The sequence below is a fragment of the Sinohyriopsis cumingii genome, unplaced genomic scaffold (genome assembly GCF_028554795.1).
Source record: "Sinohyriopsis cumingii isolate HCF-2022 unplaced genomic scaffold, ASM2855479v2 utg000573l, whole genome shotgun sequence".
NCBI lineage: Eukaryota > Metazoa > Mollusca > Bivalvia > Unionida > Unionidae > Sinohyriopsis > Sinohyriopsis cumingii.
The window spans coordinates 562,050-578,571 of NW_028315911.1; the positions used below are offsets into that span (position 1 = coordinate 562,050).

Consider the following 16,522-nt stretch of genomic DNA (forward strand, 5'->3'; position numbering starts at 1 on the left):
CCATATTTAATTAATTCCTCCACTTTGCACTTTAAACAAAATTATTTGGATAAGTTACATTAAAATGTAGATTACCATGATAAGTGCACACAAACAGTATCATAAATATTTTCCCCATCTTGTGTATATACATATTAGAAAAGTTGGCTCCCATTTTCTGTGTTGGAAGCTGAGCACTTTGGAGGTGCAGTGTAACAGTCTGGTCATACTGAATTAAGGATATGTTAGATTCATTTTTTAGACTAATTTAGCCCATTAAGTTATGGGAAAACATGACATAAGATTTGTACATTATTAAATTCCAAGAAAATCAGAATGTTCTTGAAATGATTCAGCAGTTGTTCCTCCCATGAGGCATGCACACATTGAGAATTGTGAACTTTGTAAGGGATTTATAAAAAATATTTGGTGGAAAGAGGATTGTGCACTGATTGAAGCATGTGTGGATATATTATTTTTGTTTGTCACCATTAGGCAAGAGATATAAACCGAGATTATATTTTCTTTCTTACTAATGAGAGCAGCTTTAATGTAAGTGTTATTGCGTATTAAAGCCAACATTGTTCTTTTGCTTCTATGGAGAGCTAAAAGTTAGCATCTTTAGATATCCATGGTCTTGTTTTTCTACTTTTATTAGTCCTGAGGCATATTCAAGGTAACCCATTGGACTAGTGACTAATGTATAAATTCATTAAAGCTTTTTAATTGGACCTGCCACAAACTGCTTGGAAAAATTATTGTGTAGCAGCTTTGAACATTTGGTTTTTGCTGTACTGTAAGTACAGATTAACCAATCAAAAACTTGTTTTATTAAGGAGACTTTGGTCTGGTGATAATGACGTCTTTCTGTATCTAGATTCAACCCCATTTTCTTCTCAGACTAAAACAAAAAAGGCCACTGCTCATTCTATAAAAGAGTTGAAACATTAACTTTTGTTTTATCTCGTGAATATTATATGGAAAATGAGACTTTGCCACCTATCCTGGGTATCCAAGAATGAGAAATGAGTTACTTTATCTGATTCCTACCATGGGCATAACATACCTTATATTAAGTTATTATATCTAGAGCAAGACTTTGATTTTGATCCTACTCTTAAAGGCTCTTGTGTTTGTGCTAATGAAAGCCATATTCTTTGATTGACCATGAATCAGTGTCAAGACAACAGTTATTGATAGAATCATGATGGAAGAGATATGATATCTACTAACTCTAAAAGAGGATTAGATTTTCCTGATTGCCATTTATACAGCTAACTAGAAGACAACTTGATGAATTCAATGTTACCACCCATATGCTAGCATCATTACTAAATTTGGTAATACACCTGGTGTACTCCAATATCTCAAGAGATAAAGTACCTCTTATGAAAATTTAATCAAAGAAAATCAAAGCTATCTCTGCAGGCCTTGCATTAAAATGGAATGTGGCAATTTGAGACATAATAGATGCAGATAGCTTGCATGTACAGTCAGCCTTCTGAGTGCATGATCTAGCTTCGCAGAGATAATAACTGAATCTGGTAGGTTTGCTGGCTGCAACCTAGACAATCACCAGGCCAGTTTAAACCCAGCAGAATCTTATCACTGGTGTGGAACATTGCTTTTGCTGGATTTGCCCAGTGATTTACTCAGTAAGGAAAACAATTGTTGCTTATGTTTTCTCTTATATTTGTATTGGTGTCATGGTTTAGATGACTGTCAATTGTAGAAGTGCATTTAACCTTCATACAGGGAAGAATTCTTATTCCTTCCAAGGTGCCCCAGGAAGAGGTATGATGCTCAGCATTGCCTTCTCCTATTACCTATTTTGCTACAGGGCTTTCCTTATCAGTTGGGAGCCAAGTGATTTTATCTGGCTACTTTTACTTTATAAATGGTTACTTTAAAGAAAGCATGTATTGCCCAAACTCTCTGCCTACTCTAGCAACTCACCCTCCATCTTTAAATCTAATGGAAGGTCTGGTTCTAACATTAATGTGATCAGATAATGTATTCAAAGGAAAATGCAAATTTATTTTGTAATTTATGTTTCTCTGAGAATTCTTACTCAGTCACATTGCTATTAAACCCTGCCACACCTCCATGCTAGCATCCGCATTGAGTTTTTACTCAAGCAATGACATCTAAACAACTGTAGCCACCCAGCAGCGGTAATTTGTGTTAAGGGGAAGGGCTCAGAAGAGCTTTTTCCCATTTTTATAAAAATATAGATAGGAAAGACGATTGTGTTTGGTAATCTTAACATTAATGTGATTGGGCAAGTATTCTGTAATTTACTAAAATATTTGCTTCTTTGTAATACAATAGACTTCAGTGTAAGACAGTATTAAGTACTTATTTTAGTCAAAAGCACTGAAGGAGTCTGTCAAATCTTTCTTTAAGGAAACCACAAATTGTGTCCTTCATGGACATGTGTATGTAATAAAGAGGTTGAATATGTAAGTAAAATTGAAAAAGGATTTAGAACAAATTTTTCTTTATGAAGATGTGTCTTATATGAACACTTGTCCTTGAGGAGCAGTTGCCTGTTGTGAGGTGTCTTTTTGTGAGCAGGCATCCTTTTATAAGCATGTATTCTGTGTAACTAGGTATCCACTAAGGATAGTTTCACTGTAATTATGATATTAATTCATTTTTTAAAAAATACTGGAAGTAATTTTTATACATAGTACCCAGCAGTGTTTCGGAGGATGCCTAAACCAGACCTTCCACATGTTCAGATTATTCTACAATGAATCAGTATTCATGATTACTTAACACTAGTGTTAAAGGTTATGGCAGAATAGAGTTGTCTTTCCTTAATATCAGCACATATTTTCTCCAAAGGAGGCTGAACAGTTATTTTCAGACTCTGATCAAGATGTCGCAGTCTCAGTAAAGCTATCGGGATCTGAATGTGAGAGTACAATAAATGTGAAAATGCCAGCAGGAGAGATGGAAGGTTGGACATTTTTATCAGAAGAACCAGGATCAAGGTTTAGGTATTTTTTTGCATTAAGACTGCTTATGATTGAAATCTGTTAAGAGCCACACTACAAGCTGTAATATAATGGTGGATTTACAATGGCGGGGAAGAAGTGAGTTTGGATGTCAGTAGAACCCTCTTGTATGTTCAAAGTAGTTCACTGAGAACAGCAGAAACTGACCATGTTTAGTACAAGATTTAACTTCTCAAAATCGAACCTTACCAACAAAATTTATGGACCTACCTGGTTGTAAATTACAAACATGATGTAGAGATTTTTTTATTTATGAAACCAAGAAAACTCAGAATTACTTAAGCTTACATTGAAAAGAAAACATGAAAAAAGTTTTCCAATACAGATCAGTTTTCAGCAAATCATATTAAAGTGCTCCAAAGGAACATTGTTTTTTAAACTGTTACGTGTTTAGGCTCGAATAAACAGTAATGTAAGAAAGAGTTAAAAAACAAGCTTTGAAAAATATAACAAATAATTTATTTCCCAGAAAAAATACTGTAAAAATGAAAAAATAGGAGAACTTACGGTTTCCAGAATCAAATCCAAAAATAATACAAGAATAATCCACGAATAAAAATTTTCAAGTCCTAAAATATTGAAATATTCTAATGATTCCAAGTTCGAGTCCCAATGAAGAATCCAAGATGGAAGGCGATGATGTATGCTGTAGCCTTTACTGTGTTGACATCTACAGTTCCTTGTAGAAACATAATAATTAATCCTCCGGTCTTGGAAACCCAAATAAAATTTTCAAGCATTGTCCTTGTTCAAGAGTTCTGTATGAATACAATGATATTTCCAGAGAAACGAATTAATCTTCCAGAGTCCAAATAATCTAAAGAAAATTTAATATATAACTCAAAAACTCAAAATCTTCAATGCTGGTCACAACAGAAGAAAACAACTTGACATCAAGTGTTTAAAAGCCTAGACTCTGAGATCTCTCTCTCTCTCTAAATGTCACTTTTAATGCTAAGTATTTTGCAGTTTCGGAAATGCCTAATTACAAAATAGAGGATCACATGATCATGTTTACATGTAAAAGTCACATAGTTCCCTGTATGTCCTTGATAAGAACCAATCATTTTATTCCTAGAAAAGTTGTTTACTTTACCCTCAGTCAAGGCCAGGAACTAGGCCAAAAATAGAAACAATTGTTTCTGTTATTAGGTATTTACAGAAACATTCAGGTCAAACTGAATTTTCTGGAAAATATCAAATTCCTTGTAGACAAAATTACATTATATTGACATGTAAAGAAAATAAAAAGACTCCAAGACCCACAAACAATCAAATCAAATCAAATACAACTTAAATCAAATAGAAATTAAATCTAAGATATGTAACAAAACAAATGGTTCTCTTTAAGGACTATGACATTATGTTTTTTCACATGGCTGGTAATAACGATAGGTCGGGCGAAAGCATTTTGATCAGTCTAACGAAAGTATGGGTCAGAACTGGCGGCTTGTCAGCATGAATGATTTGAAGCCAAAGGATTTGTTCAATTTCGGACCAGTTGCTTCTGTCAACGTAGACATTTATTTTTTTTCTTGACAATGACATAGTCATGACATAATAGGTAGTAATGATGGACCATGGTCCTGGGAGTTTGCATTTTCATCAACTTAGGTAATGTCAATATAAGTGGGTAGGACTGTATGCAGAATTATCTATTTCATATGTTCTTTAGTAAATGACTCTTTCAATCTATAATCATGAAAATTAACACACTTAATATAGATATACTTAAGAGTTAAAAATGATGAGCCAAGGATATCCCATGAAAACAATTACCTGACAGTATAAGAAAATGAGTTTGGAGGTATGTTTTTTGATCCACTACTTCCAAATGTAAGTCTTTTTTTTAGGTACCATATTCAGTCTAATGAGCAATACTTGATAATAAGCCTTGCCTAATGTTTCAAAATTAGGCAGCTTTTTATTTAAGAATGCCAATGATAATTTTGCACTCCATTATGTATTTATAAGATGGACCATCCATAGGTTTATCATGGAGAAATACTGCATGTAAGAATTAAAATAAATCATTTCATTAATTCTTGTAATTGCAGCCATGAACTGAGTGCAGCCACCTCCTCCACACTAGAGCGAGAATTGGAGTCCATTCGTGAGCTACATGATGTAGAACCAAATAACAAGTGTATGTTTAACCCTTATGAACCATTTTTGTAAAGTTTCACATGTACTTACCTTGAAACAGCGTAGATCTGATTATATCTGGATCTTGCTGGCACAATGCAATTAAACAGCAAACACCTGTATAACCCATACAGATACATGTATCACATGTACTTACCTTGAAACAGCATAGATCTGATTATATCTGGATCTTGCTGGCACAATGCAATTAAACAGCAAACACCTGTATAACCCATACAGATACATGTATCACATGTACTTACCTTGAAACGGCATAGATCTGATTATATCTGGATCTTGCTGGTACAATGCAATTAAACAACCAAACACCCTTATAACCCATACAGATACATGTATCACATGTACTTACCTTGAAACAGCATAGATCTGATTATATCTGGATCTTGCTATCACAATGCAAGTAAACAGCAAACACCTGTATAACCCATACAGATACATGTATCACATGTACTTACCTTGAAACAGCATAGATCTGATTATATCTGGATCTTGCTGGCACAATGCAATTAAACAGCAAACACCTGTATAACCCATACAGATACATGTATCAGATGTACTTACCTTGAAACAGCATATATCTAATTATATCTGGATCTTGCTATCACAATGCAAATAAACAGCAAACACCCTTATAACCCATACAGATACATGTATCACATGTACTTACCTTGAAACAGCATAGATCTGATTATATCTGGATCTTGCTATCACAATGCAAGTAAACAGCGAACACCAATACAGTAGTCCCCATCTTGAACAGCCGCCCTGGCCAGACCTGCTGCCACCCACTCCTTACAGCCAGAATCCCTTTGCATCGACAGGTTTGTGTTCAACAGTACCCCTTGAGAAAGGCAACCCCTCTAACATGACCAACAGCCAGCATATTTGTGCAAAATATAAAATTTACCCCTCACACGTGTCCACATTTTATTGTAATATGTATCCAGAACAAGTATTTAATTCGTACAGTGTATTAAGTAATCCGATGTCTGTTTCCTGATGTCAGGTTTTCATTACTGAAAGAAGTGTTGGCTAAAGTATATGTACCACTAAGGTTAATCTATCATTTACCCCTCACAAGAGGCCAGACTAAAATTTTAATCCATACAAAAAGATAAGTAATCCAATTAGCCTTACTGTTGTGTGATCATGAGATGTCTAGTTTAGTCACTCTTATAATTGCTGCCGATAATTCTTAAGATTACAGTTATTGTAACGGTAGCAATTGCTGAGAAGTGCAGTACATGTATAGACGTACACAAGTCAGTGGGAAAATGGTTTGATAGCCTTTACCTCTTCCCTTAGTTAGACGTTGAGCTTGTTCACTTGGATAATTAGTGGCTATTACTACTGACAGTAATTGTCAAGATTACAAACCTAACAACTGCAAGTTGCTATTGTTCAGATCAAATCTTTGTGACATTAATATGGTATAATAGCCATTTTGGCTTCTCTCACTTAGTGTTAAGAAATGTAAAAACATTAGGGCACTAGACTGCAACCAATGAATCGCGTGACAAGATCACTAATTTAATAATGACATGGCATTTTGTTTAAATGCAAAATAATTGTTTTATCAGTCTTGTAGTTGGTGACATACAGATAAGTTATTGCAAAAAGATCAACATGTCATCAAGAAAAAGAAAAATTCTCAGTTTTGAAAATAAATTGAAAATAATTTGACTGAAGTAAAAGGGGGAGAGTTCGAGGATCCTTGCAGAAGAATTTGATGTTCGAATGACTCAAATAAATCATGTCGTGAAAGATAAGGAAACAATTCTGCGGAAATGGGAAGGTGGAATGAATGGAGAAATGAAGATTGTAAGAACCAGGAGATGTTTGTACCCTAATTTGAATGACAAGGTTTTGAATGGTTTTGCATTGCACATGCTAAGAACATTCCCTTCACTGGTTGAATGATCCAAGAAAAAGCAATAATTTTGTCAGTTGAAATGGGATATGATGACTTTACCGCTAGTAATGGATAGTTGCACAGATTTCAAGTCTGACACAAAATTAGTTGTTTTGTCCTTAGTGGAGAATCAGCTGAGGTCAATAATGAAGTTGTTGAGGATTGGAACAAAAGACAATGATATATGCAGGGCATATGACAGCAAGTATAATTTCAAATATGATGAGACTGGTTTGTTTTTTAGAACTTCACCAATAAAGTTGCTGGTGCAAAAAGGGGACTCGTGTAAAGGTGGGAAAACAGCAAAGGAGAGATTTTCAATTTTTCTCAGCACCAGTTATTCTGGTGAGAAACTGAGGCCACTGGTAATGCAAAATCACAAATTCCAAGGTGCTTTAAGTGATATAGCTGGACAAATTTGAGAGTTATATATGAGGCAAGATGAAAAGCATGGATGATAAGACAGATGTTTGAGTCCTGGAAAAAAAAAAAACTAAATCAGCAGATGAACGTGCAGAACAGAAAGATCCTTCTTTTCTTGATAAATGTGCTGCAAAACCTTGATTTGTCAAATGTCAAGCTTTCATACTTTCCTCCAAACACAACTTAAAAACTTCAGCCCTGGATGCAGGGATAATCCAGACGGTCAATGTGAACAACAGGAATAGGCTGTTGAGACATGTTTTGTTCCTGATGGATGATACATCAGCTGTTGAGACATGTTTTGTTCCTGATGGATAATATATCAGCTGCATCAGAGATAGCACAAAAGGGGACTCTGCTGGATGCAATCCAATAGCTGACTTCAGCCTGGGATGTTGTGACAGTTGAGATAATTCATAAGTGCTTTTGAAAATTTTGGCTTTTTAAGAGGTTTAGGGTGTACCAGAGGCAGAGGAGGAAAGCTGGGATGAAGAGGACTATCTTCTCCTTATACCACTTGGAACAACCCTTAAGGATTATGTTCATTGTGATGATACATTAGCTACAGAGAACACGGTTAGTGATGATTGGTTGTCATAAATGTTAGACAGTACTAGAAATTCCAGTGAAACATGCCAGGATGAGAAAAGTGACTGTGAGAGTGACACAACATTTGACAATCAGAAACCAGCCAAACGGTACATTACACTGCAGACTGCATGGTTACATTCCACAGAATTGGTGGATTATGGCCTTGCTACAAACAATGTTGAACATGTGGAGATAATTATGAAAACACTAGACATTCTTAGAAAAGAAAAAGAAAAGCTGTAGAAAGCATGGGACAAATGACACTGGATAAATGTTTCAAGCATAAGAATTCCTGGAACGTGTGTATTGTATTTTAGTGTCTGCATGTGACAGATGATGTCATCTGTAACATTATTATAAAGACAAAACTATATTGATGGTTATTCATAAGATTCTTTTGAAAATGATGAAACAGTTTGTTTCACATTGATTTCACAACATGCGTGTGATTTGTAAAGGAAAATATTAAATGTTTGAGAATTTAATGTAGTTGTGACTTTCTTCATATGTATTTACTATTTGTATTTGTGATCCCCTCTAGAAAGGATGCCCTCATTATAAGGCCACTTCCCTGTTGCAATAGGGTGACCTCATAAGAGGAGGACCACTGTATGTACTATACTGATACATGTATCACATACACTATCTACAAACACTTGTTTGAACAAGAAATTTAAGCTCAAGCTCAGGGGTGCAGATTGTCTCTTAACTGTAATGTTTCATGACTAGAATGTTTTAACCCAGTATTTCTACACCTGCTTTTATAATTTTGGTTATCATTGGTTGCATTTAATAGAAAAGAATTGTAAATGTTTATAATTTTGTATTTGTAATTGTTCAAAATGAAAAAGAAGTAAGATTTTAAAATTATTGAAAACACAATAGAACAGTAAAATCGGAAAAAATATTTAACAAGTCTAAAATGGCTCAGTTTGTATTATTACATAACTTTTAAAATGCATAAAATCAGAAGAATAAGTTTATAAATGGTGTTTGAGAGGTACAGTTTATAAATAGTGTTTGAGAGATACAATCTATAAATAGTGTTTGAGAGGTACAGTTTATAAAAAGTGTTGAGAGGTACAATTATAAATAGTGTTTGAGAGGTACAGTTTATAAATAGTGTTTGAGAGGTACAGTTTATAAATAGTGTTTGAGAGGTACAATTGATAAATAGTGTTTGAGAGGTACAATTGTAAGTAGTGTTTGAGAGAGGTACAGTTTATAAATAGTGTTTGAGAGGTACAATTTATAAATAGTGTTTGAGAGGTACAATTGTAAGTAGTGTTTGAGAGGTACAGTTTATAAATAGTGTTTGAGAGGTACAGTTTATAAATAGTGTTTGAGAGGTACAGTTTATAAATAGTGTTTGAGAGGTACAATTTATAAATAGTATTTGAGAGGTACAGTTTATAAAAAGTGTTTGAGAGGTACAGTTTATAAATAGTGTTTGAGAGGTACAGTTTATAAAAAGTGTTGAGAGGTAGAGTTTATAAATAGTGTTTGAGAGGTCCAGTTTATAAATAGTGTTTGAGAGGTACAATTTATAAATAGTGTTTGATAGGTACAGTTTATAAAAAGTGTTGAGAGGTACAATTTATAAATAGTGTTTGAGAGGTACAATTTATAAATAGTGTTTGAGAGGTACAATTTATAAATAGTGTTTGAGAGGTACAGTTTATAAATAGTGTTTGAGAGGTACAGTTTATAAATAGTGTTTGAGAGGTACAGTTTATAAATAGTGTTTGAGAGGTACAGTTTATAAAAAGTGTTGAGAGGTACAGTTTATAAATAGTGTTTGAGAGGTCCAGTTTATAAATAGTGTTTGAGAGGTATAGTTTATAAATAGTGTTTGAGAGGTACAGTTTATAAATAGTGTTTGAGAGGTACAGTTTATAAATAGTGTTTGAGAGGTACAGTTTATAAATAGTGTTTGAGAGGTACAATTTATAAGTAGTGTTTGAGAGGTACAGTTTATAAATAGTGTTTGAGAGGTACAGTTTATAAATAGTGTTTGAGAGGTACAGTTACTAAATAGTGTTTGAGAGGTACAATTTATAAATAGTGTTTGAGAATTAGAACAAAACAGCTTAATGTTTAGGCTGTTAGACATCATGAAAACTATTTACAAAGCAATCAGTCAGATTTAGATTATAAAATACTGAACTAAGAAAAATAATAGAGGAAATTAACTTTAAATCAAAATAATTAAGCAATAACTAGAATAATAATTTAGTGATAATTTTTGTAGTATATGTTGTAGTTAATACATTATCAAAGAATGTGTGAAATTAAATTTTAAAAAACATATTTTGAAATTGCTGGATAAAAATCCCATTTATAAAATGACCTGGTTATGAAATAACCAATTTATAAAATGACTCATTCAAGCTCAGGCTATAACTTGTACATTCTATAACTTGTACAGTCTATAACTTGTACAGGCTATAACTTGTACAGTCTGTAACTTGTACAGGCTATAACTTGTACAGTCTATAAGATGTACAGTCTATAAGTTGTACAATCTATAATGTGTACAGTCTATAACTTGTACAGTCTATAACTTGTACAGGCTATAACTTGTACAGTCTATAACTTGTACAATCTATAACTTGTATAGTCTATATATTGTACAATCTATAACTTGTACAGTCTATAACTTGTACAATCTATAACTTGTACAGACTATAACTTGTACAGGCTATAACTTGTACAGCCTATAACTTGTACATTCTGTAATTTGTACAATCTAAAATTAATTAGAATAAAGTTAGAGTCACAGAATATGTTGCCAGATTTCCATGACAACAGTGTACCCTGAAAATATGTCTGATTTGGGGAGTTTTGAGCTAGAGTGTGAGTTCCTTGATAAAAAATGTTCGATTATGGGGCCAGATCTGCTGATGCCTAATGCAATAGCAGATTTAAGACTACTATGTTTGTACTTTTGTATTATGTACAGGTAGGTGAGGTAGTAAAAATGTTCTGTTTGATACTCAAATAAAGTAAACTTGTAACAGTTATTCTTGTTTTCTTACTGCAAATGACCAGAACCTAATTAAATGTTGTAGTTTTGTCATTTTTAGCAAAGAAAAAATATTTTAAACTATGGAAAATAATGAGTATAGAAACAGTCATTTTGAGGAAGAGATTGTGCACAAAGAAATAAAGTATCCAACATTGTGGACTCCAAAGTATCTACATTATTGTCAATATTAAATTCACATGCATGTGATATATATACTAATAAAAAATGTTACTTCAGATTGCTTACATATGTATTGCAGTAGACAAGTTTGAAAACAGATAAGTATAACATGGACATATTTGTTCCCTCATGACATTTTTATTCATGATCCAAATAACATATGACCCAGTATGAATAAGAGATTTCAGCTCTTTCTCATGCCATTTAGCTCATTGTGGCCCCTGTTTAGCTGATTCTCTTGTCAAAGAGAAGACTTATAATTTAATAAGTGGAAATTATACAAAATACATACCATATTCCTTTAGTTTCAAAGATGTGTCTTTTATATTTAAATAGTATTTATATCCATTTAATTTAATCCCAAGAATGATAATGAGAATGTTGTGTTGTATTCACTGGAAGGAAATGATGTACACATTCCCTCCCAAAAGATTACCATATATTAGTAAGTATATGTACACTCCCTTTAGTAACATTTGGTGATGGTCAAACACAGTTGTTTCTTTGATTCAAGATTTGACACTTCGATCATTGAGTACAAAGGTGCCACTAGTTATGAAATTAAAATGAGTTACACTGTACTATATACCCTACCATAGATAAACATCATTAAATGAAAGAAAGATTTAAAATATATACCAAGCAATATCCAAAAACTAATTAAAAATAAATACATTGATTAGTAAACACTGTTAATTTTCGTAAGAGTTAGGCCTAGAAAAGAGGTGGATATAATGTGTGCTGTATAGAGATGATTTGATCTTACGACACAGACTGTATTTTAAGCTGGAATCTTGAAACTGTATGTGGGAGCTGTTTTTCATCATGAATTTACACAAGCATTATGTACTTCTGCTAAAAAAATTACTTCTCAGATGGAAAGTTTATTTGGTCTTGCTTGTTTCTCTCATTGTTTTATCTTACAAAGGGCTTTGATTTCTATAACACAAAGCTCATGTGTGCAGAATCGTCACGTTTTTTGTTAAATTGGTGCCAACTGGCTAATAATAACAGGGACTGGAATAGATTCTTAGCAAAGATCTTTAATTTCACCATCTTTTGTATAATATTTGTATACATTAATTTTAAAAACATATTGATCTTTAGAGTTTTTTTTTATTTCAAATTAAAAGGGTTCAGTTACAAAACAAACTTTCATGTAAACATAATTTTTGTACAAAAGACACTTATGCCTAATTGATTAAATGTGTACAAAAATTCAAGGGTATGTAAAATCACAAAAAGTACAGTAGTCAGGGTCCTTAAGCATTCATGTTAATCTTCACAAAAAAAGCATTAGAGCCATGAAAAGTTTTCTTGCCTAGCAACTTGTATTTTCATATCAAAATATGATGAAAATTTCACTTGGAGTGCAATAAATTTTTTAAAATACAAGTTTCAGGTACATTTCCTGTATTGCATGGAGTTGGTTGTTTATATATGTAACTGTGATGGCAAAGAATTTTGAATATTGTGAAATAATTGTTTGGGGGACAAGTGTTAAACTATAATGAGTTTCAGTTAGCCAGATGCTTATGTTTTAGAAAGAAGTACAGTTAGGTGCATACATGACTAATATGGTATTATGAAACTTCAAGATGGTGAAGAAGACAGATTTTACCAACAAAAAAAAAGAAAAGATATGCATATCAAATGAAATAAAATTTTAATTTGAAGCAAAAATAGGCTCAGGTAAGACATTGTCAACATGGACATACATTTCTTCTGCAATTTGTACAGTAAGCGCTTCAGTGTAAGCCATGGTGGATATGATGTTATTATTTTCACTTCTGTCATCAAAGATCAATCTGGATGGAATATGTTACTCAGTGGACATTACAAAAAAAGACTTACAAGCTGCTGTGAAGGCTACATGAAATTATGAAAGAGACAACTTTTGCAAATGAGAAAATTATTGTGAAAAATTTGACAAATTTATTTCGTTAGAAAAATTTTGTTCTCTTATATTTATTATAATTGTGACAAACATTAGTATTTGAATAAAATTAATAGAACTTATTGAGAAACAAAACATAGAAACAGCAAGGTATGAAGATGCTGTAAAAATCTAGACACAACTAATTTGCTTTAATGCACTGTGGCATTTCCAAGCAGGCTAGCCTCACAAAAATAATTTTGGAATTTAAAATGTGTGCCATAAGAGAAAGTGCTGTACTGCTGATGGTTACAAAGTAATTGCACACCCTCTGTGACAGTTTGCTCCTCAACACACTGTTGATCCTGTTCATGGTATAAAAGGACCTTTCACCATCTAAATAAAATGGAGCATAACATTCATGAATAGATGCTAGAAAGAGAAAAAAATCCAGTTTCCTAAATAGACTACATGTGTCAATGTTGATGTCTTCAAGGACAAAATAAATTTTAGAAAATGGCAGAATAACTGTAATACATATTCCTGTCTATTCAGAGCAATATGGCAATATGTGTGTTATTGTTTAATTCCTTCAGTGTCTGAGAGTTAAAAGATTTTTCAAAGTTTAGTGGGTGTTTTTCCCTGCCTAGAAAACATTAAAATTTGAATATAAAAGCTGCTGCTTTTCTTATCTGGATAGACAGATGAAGAGAAGTTACTTGGATAGCGTACACTTAAGAGTTTTTTTTACCAGACCAGCGTTAAAGGTCGCACACATGCAGTTGGTTCAAGGCAGGTACACAAGATAATGGCTAAGCAAGTGGGTAATTATCCTGGATTTTCTTAATTGCATACCCAGGAAGCAGTAAGAAAAGGTGTCATTCATTTGAGTTATTGGTCTTGGAATTTGGTGACAGAATGTTTACTTAACAGAATAAATTTAAAGGCTACCAGGAAACAAAAGCATATTGTACCAGGAAACAGAATCATATTGGTACTGGTGTATAGAGACCATGATGATAAATGGTCATGGCGTATAGAGACCATGACGATAAATGGTCATGGTGTATAGAGACCATGGCAAATCGTCATGGTGTATAGGGACCATGATGATAAATGGTCATGGTGTATAGAGACCATGACAACAAATGGTCATGGTGTATGGAGACCATGACGATAAATGGTGGGGCCCCGAGTGGCCAAGTGGTCTAAAGCACTCTCCATTTTGGATCACTGCCATCTCACCTCTGTCTGTGTGAGTTCGAGTCTCAGATTCAGCCAACGTGGGTATGTGAGAAAGCTTGCCAGTAGCTTCTTATAGGTCGGTGGTTCTTTCCAGTGGGTTTCCCGGGTTCTTCCTCCACCATTAATACTGGCCACCATGTATAGCCTATCGTGTGCTGAAAAATGGCGTTAAACCTTACGACAACAACAACAACAACAATAAATGGTCATGGTGTATAGAGACCATGACAACAAATGGTCATGGTGTATATAGACTATGAGGATAAATGGTCATGGTGTATAGAGACCATGACAATAAATGGTCGTGGTGTATAGAGACCATGACAATAAATGGTCGTGGTGTATAGAGACCAAGCCGATAAATGGTCATGGTGTATATAGACCATGATGATAAATGGTCATGGTGTATAGGGACCATGATGATAAATGGTCATGGTGTATGGAGACCATGAGGATAAATGGGCTTGGGGTGAATACTTATATGTAATGATGTCTGTGGTAAAAATTGGAAATTTTGACATACTGTATGGACAGTATATTTTGCAGTACTGAATTGCTTTTTCTTTTAGCAGGGACACTTCTTACACTTATCTCTTTAATGAAGGCCCTGGATCCATTGAAATATGTGCAGGAGATTAACCAGTATACAGAAAAGCTGCAGCAGATAGACCCGAAAAGAAGATCGTATTATAAAGATTTTAGTAAGTACATTGAAATGCTGTGCATATCGTTTAGATAACTTTTCTTTGTCATGAAAAAGAATGTTTTCAGTCACACACACCCCTCAGCCACTCTGTTATCTTTCTTTGGCGAGTTCCAGTAACAAGTAATGTATATGATCACTGGTCTTTGCAACTTCTGCTATATGGACAATGGCTTTGATAGCACATTGACAGATTTTCATTTTCCTAAAGAGAGCCTCATTTCCCTACTGGCAACCTCGCTGATTTAACCTCTTCTGTCGAATCTTGCCCTCTGTCTGGTTTCAACTGGAATAACCAAAGCTCTAAGCATATTTAATTAGTGTGTAAATAACACTGCATAGCCATGTGGTTATTGTAACAATGTATATCATTATTAAAACAACAATTTATTGATAATGGAATATAGTTGCCCTAATACATGAGGATTGTCACAATGGTCAGGTAACTGGAAATAGTCTTTTTTTCTCTTGGCAAAAGCTATAGTTAAAAACTGCCCTGAATAAATACGGTCTTGTACACTGAAAGAATGTCTCTCTCTCACACACACATGCTCACGTGCATTAACTAAAATGTATTTTTAAGTTCTTTATATTTTTTTTATTGTAATTTGAGAATGAGCTTGTTGCTGTAAGAATACAAGCTGCACTTAGTTTCTTGATAATGTGGACTCGGATTATTGTGTAGACATACAAGTAGGTCTCACCTTTATTTTTTCTGATAGCAGACAGAAAAAAAAGCAGAGACCTACTTGTTGGTCTATTTATTGCCTACAATTTACCAATAAATAATACCCATATATGTTCAGGCCATCTTAATCATTTTGCCAACATTACACAACATTTCAGCTACAAAAACGTATGTTCTAAATGCAGATGAGCTTGCACACTGAAACAGGCTCTCTCACTCATTCTCTCTAAAAACAAAACAAAAATCTTTTTGAGTACTTTTATTTTTTATTGTAATTGTATTCTTCAGTTGAGAGCAGAATGAGACAGAAAATATGTTTATTGTATACGCTTTTTACTGTTGGGTTGTTGAGTAGCGTGTTTTCCATAGAACTTGTTTGGGTATGATCCTTTTTTTTTGTACATGATCAGTACCACAAAATGATAATTATTTATTTTACATATAATATTTTGTGCACTGAAATTAATTTTAAAAAATTTGTGTACGAAAAATGACATGAAATACCGTATTATTTCTACCCATCTATTTAGAAAGTCATTGTTTGTGGACTTCGTTTTTTTACCTTGTGCTTTAGCACATTTGTGTTGGTGATTGTTGTAACTTTGTTTGTTGATGTACCATTTTTTTTACAACCATATGTTTTAGGGAATAAAATTTCATATCAATAGACAGAGAGTTAGTAGTAATTGAAGTCTGTTCTCTTTTGTA

At 33.5% G+C, this 16,522-nt stretch overlaps 1 protein-coding gene across 1 annotated transcript in view; it reads left to right on the plus strand.

The window, feature by feature from the left end:
* LOC149773780 (geranylgeranyl transferase type-2 subunit alpha-like) overlaps positions 1 to 16,522 on the plus strand; it is a 64,511-nt gene that overhangs the window by 38,309 nt on the left and 9,680 nt on the right. Inside the window, exons 9-11 of the mRNA XM_089946022.1 lie at positions 2,815 to 2,984; positions 5,060 to 5,148; positions 14,996 to 15,124. Of these exons, the coding sequence (XP_089802148.1) occupies positions 2,815 to 2,984; positions 5,060 to 5,148; positions 14,996 to 15,124 (388 nt within the window). The remainder of the gene's footprint in view (positions 1 to 2,814; positions 2,985 to 5,059; positions 5,149 to 14,995; positions 15,125 to 16,522) is intronic.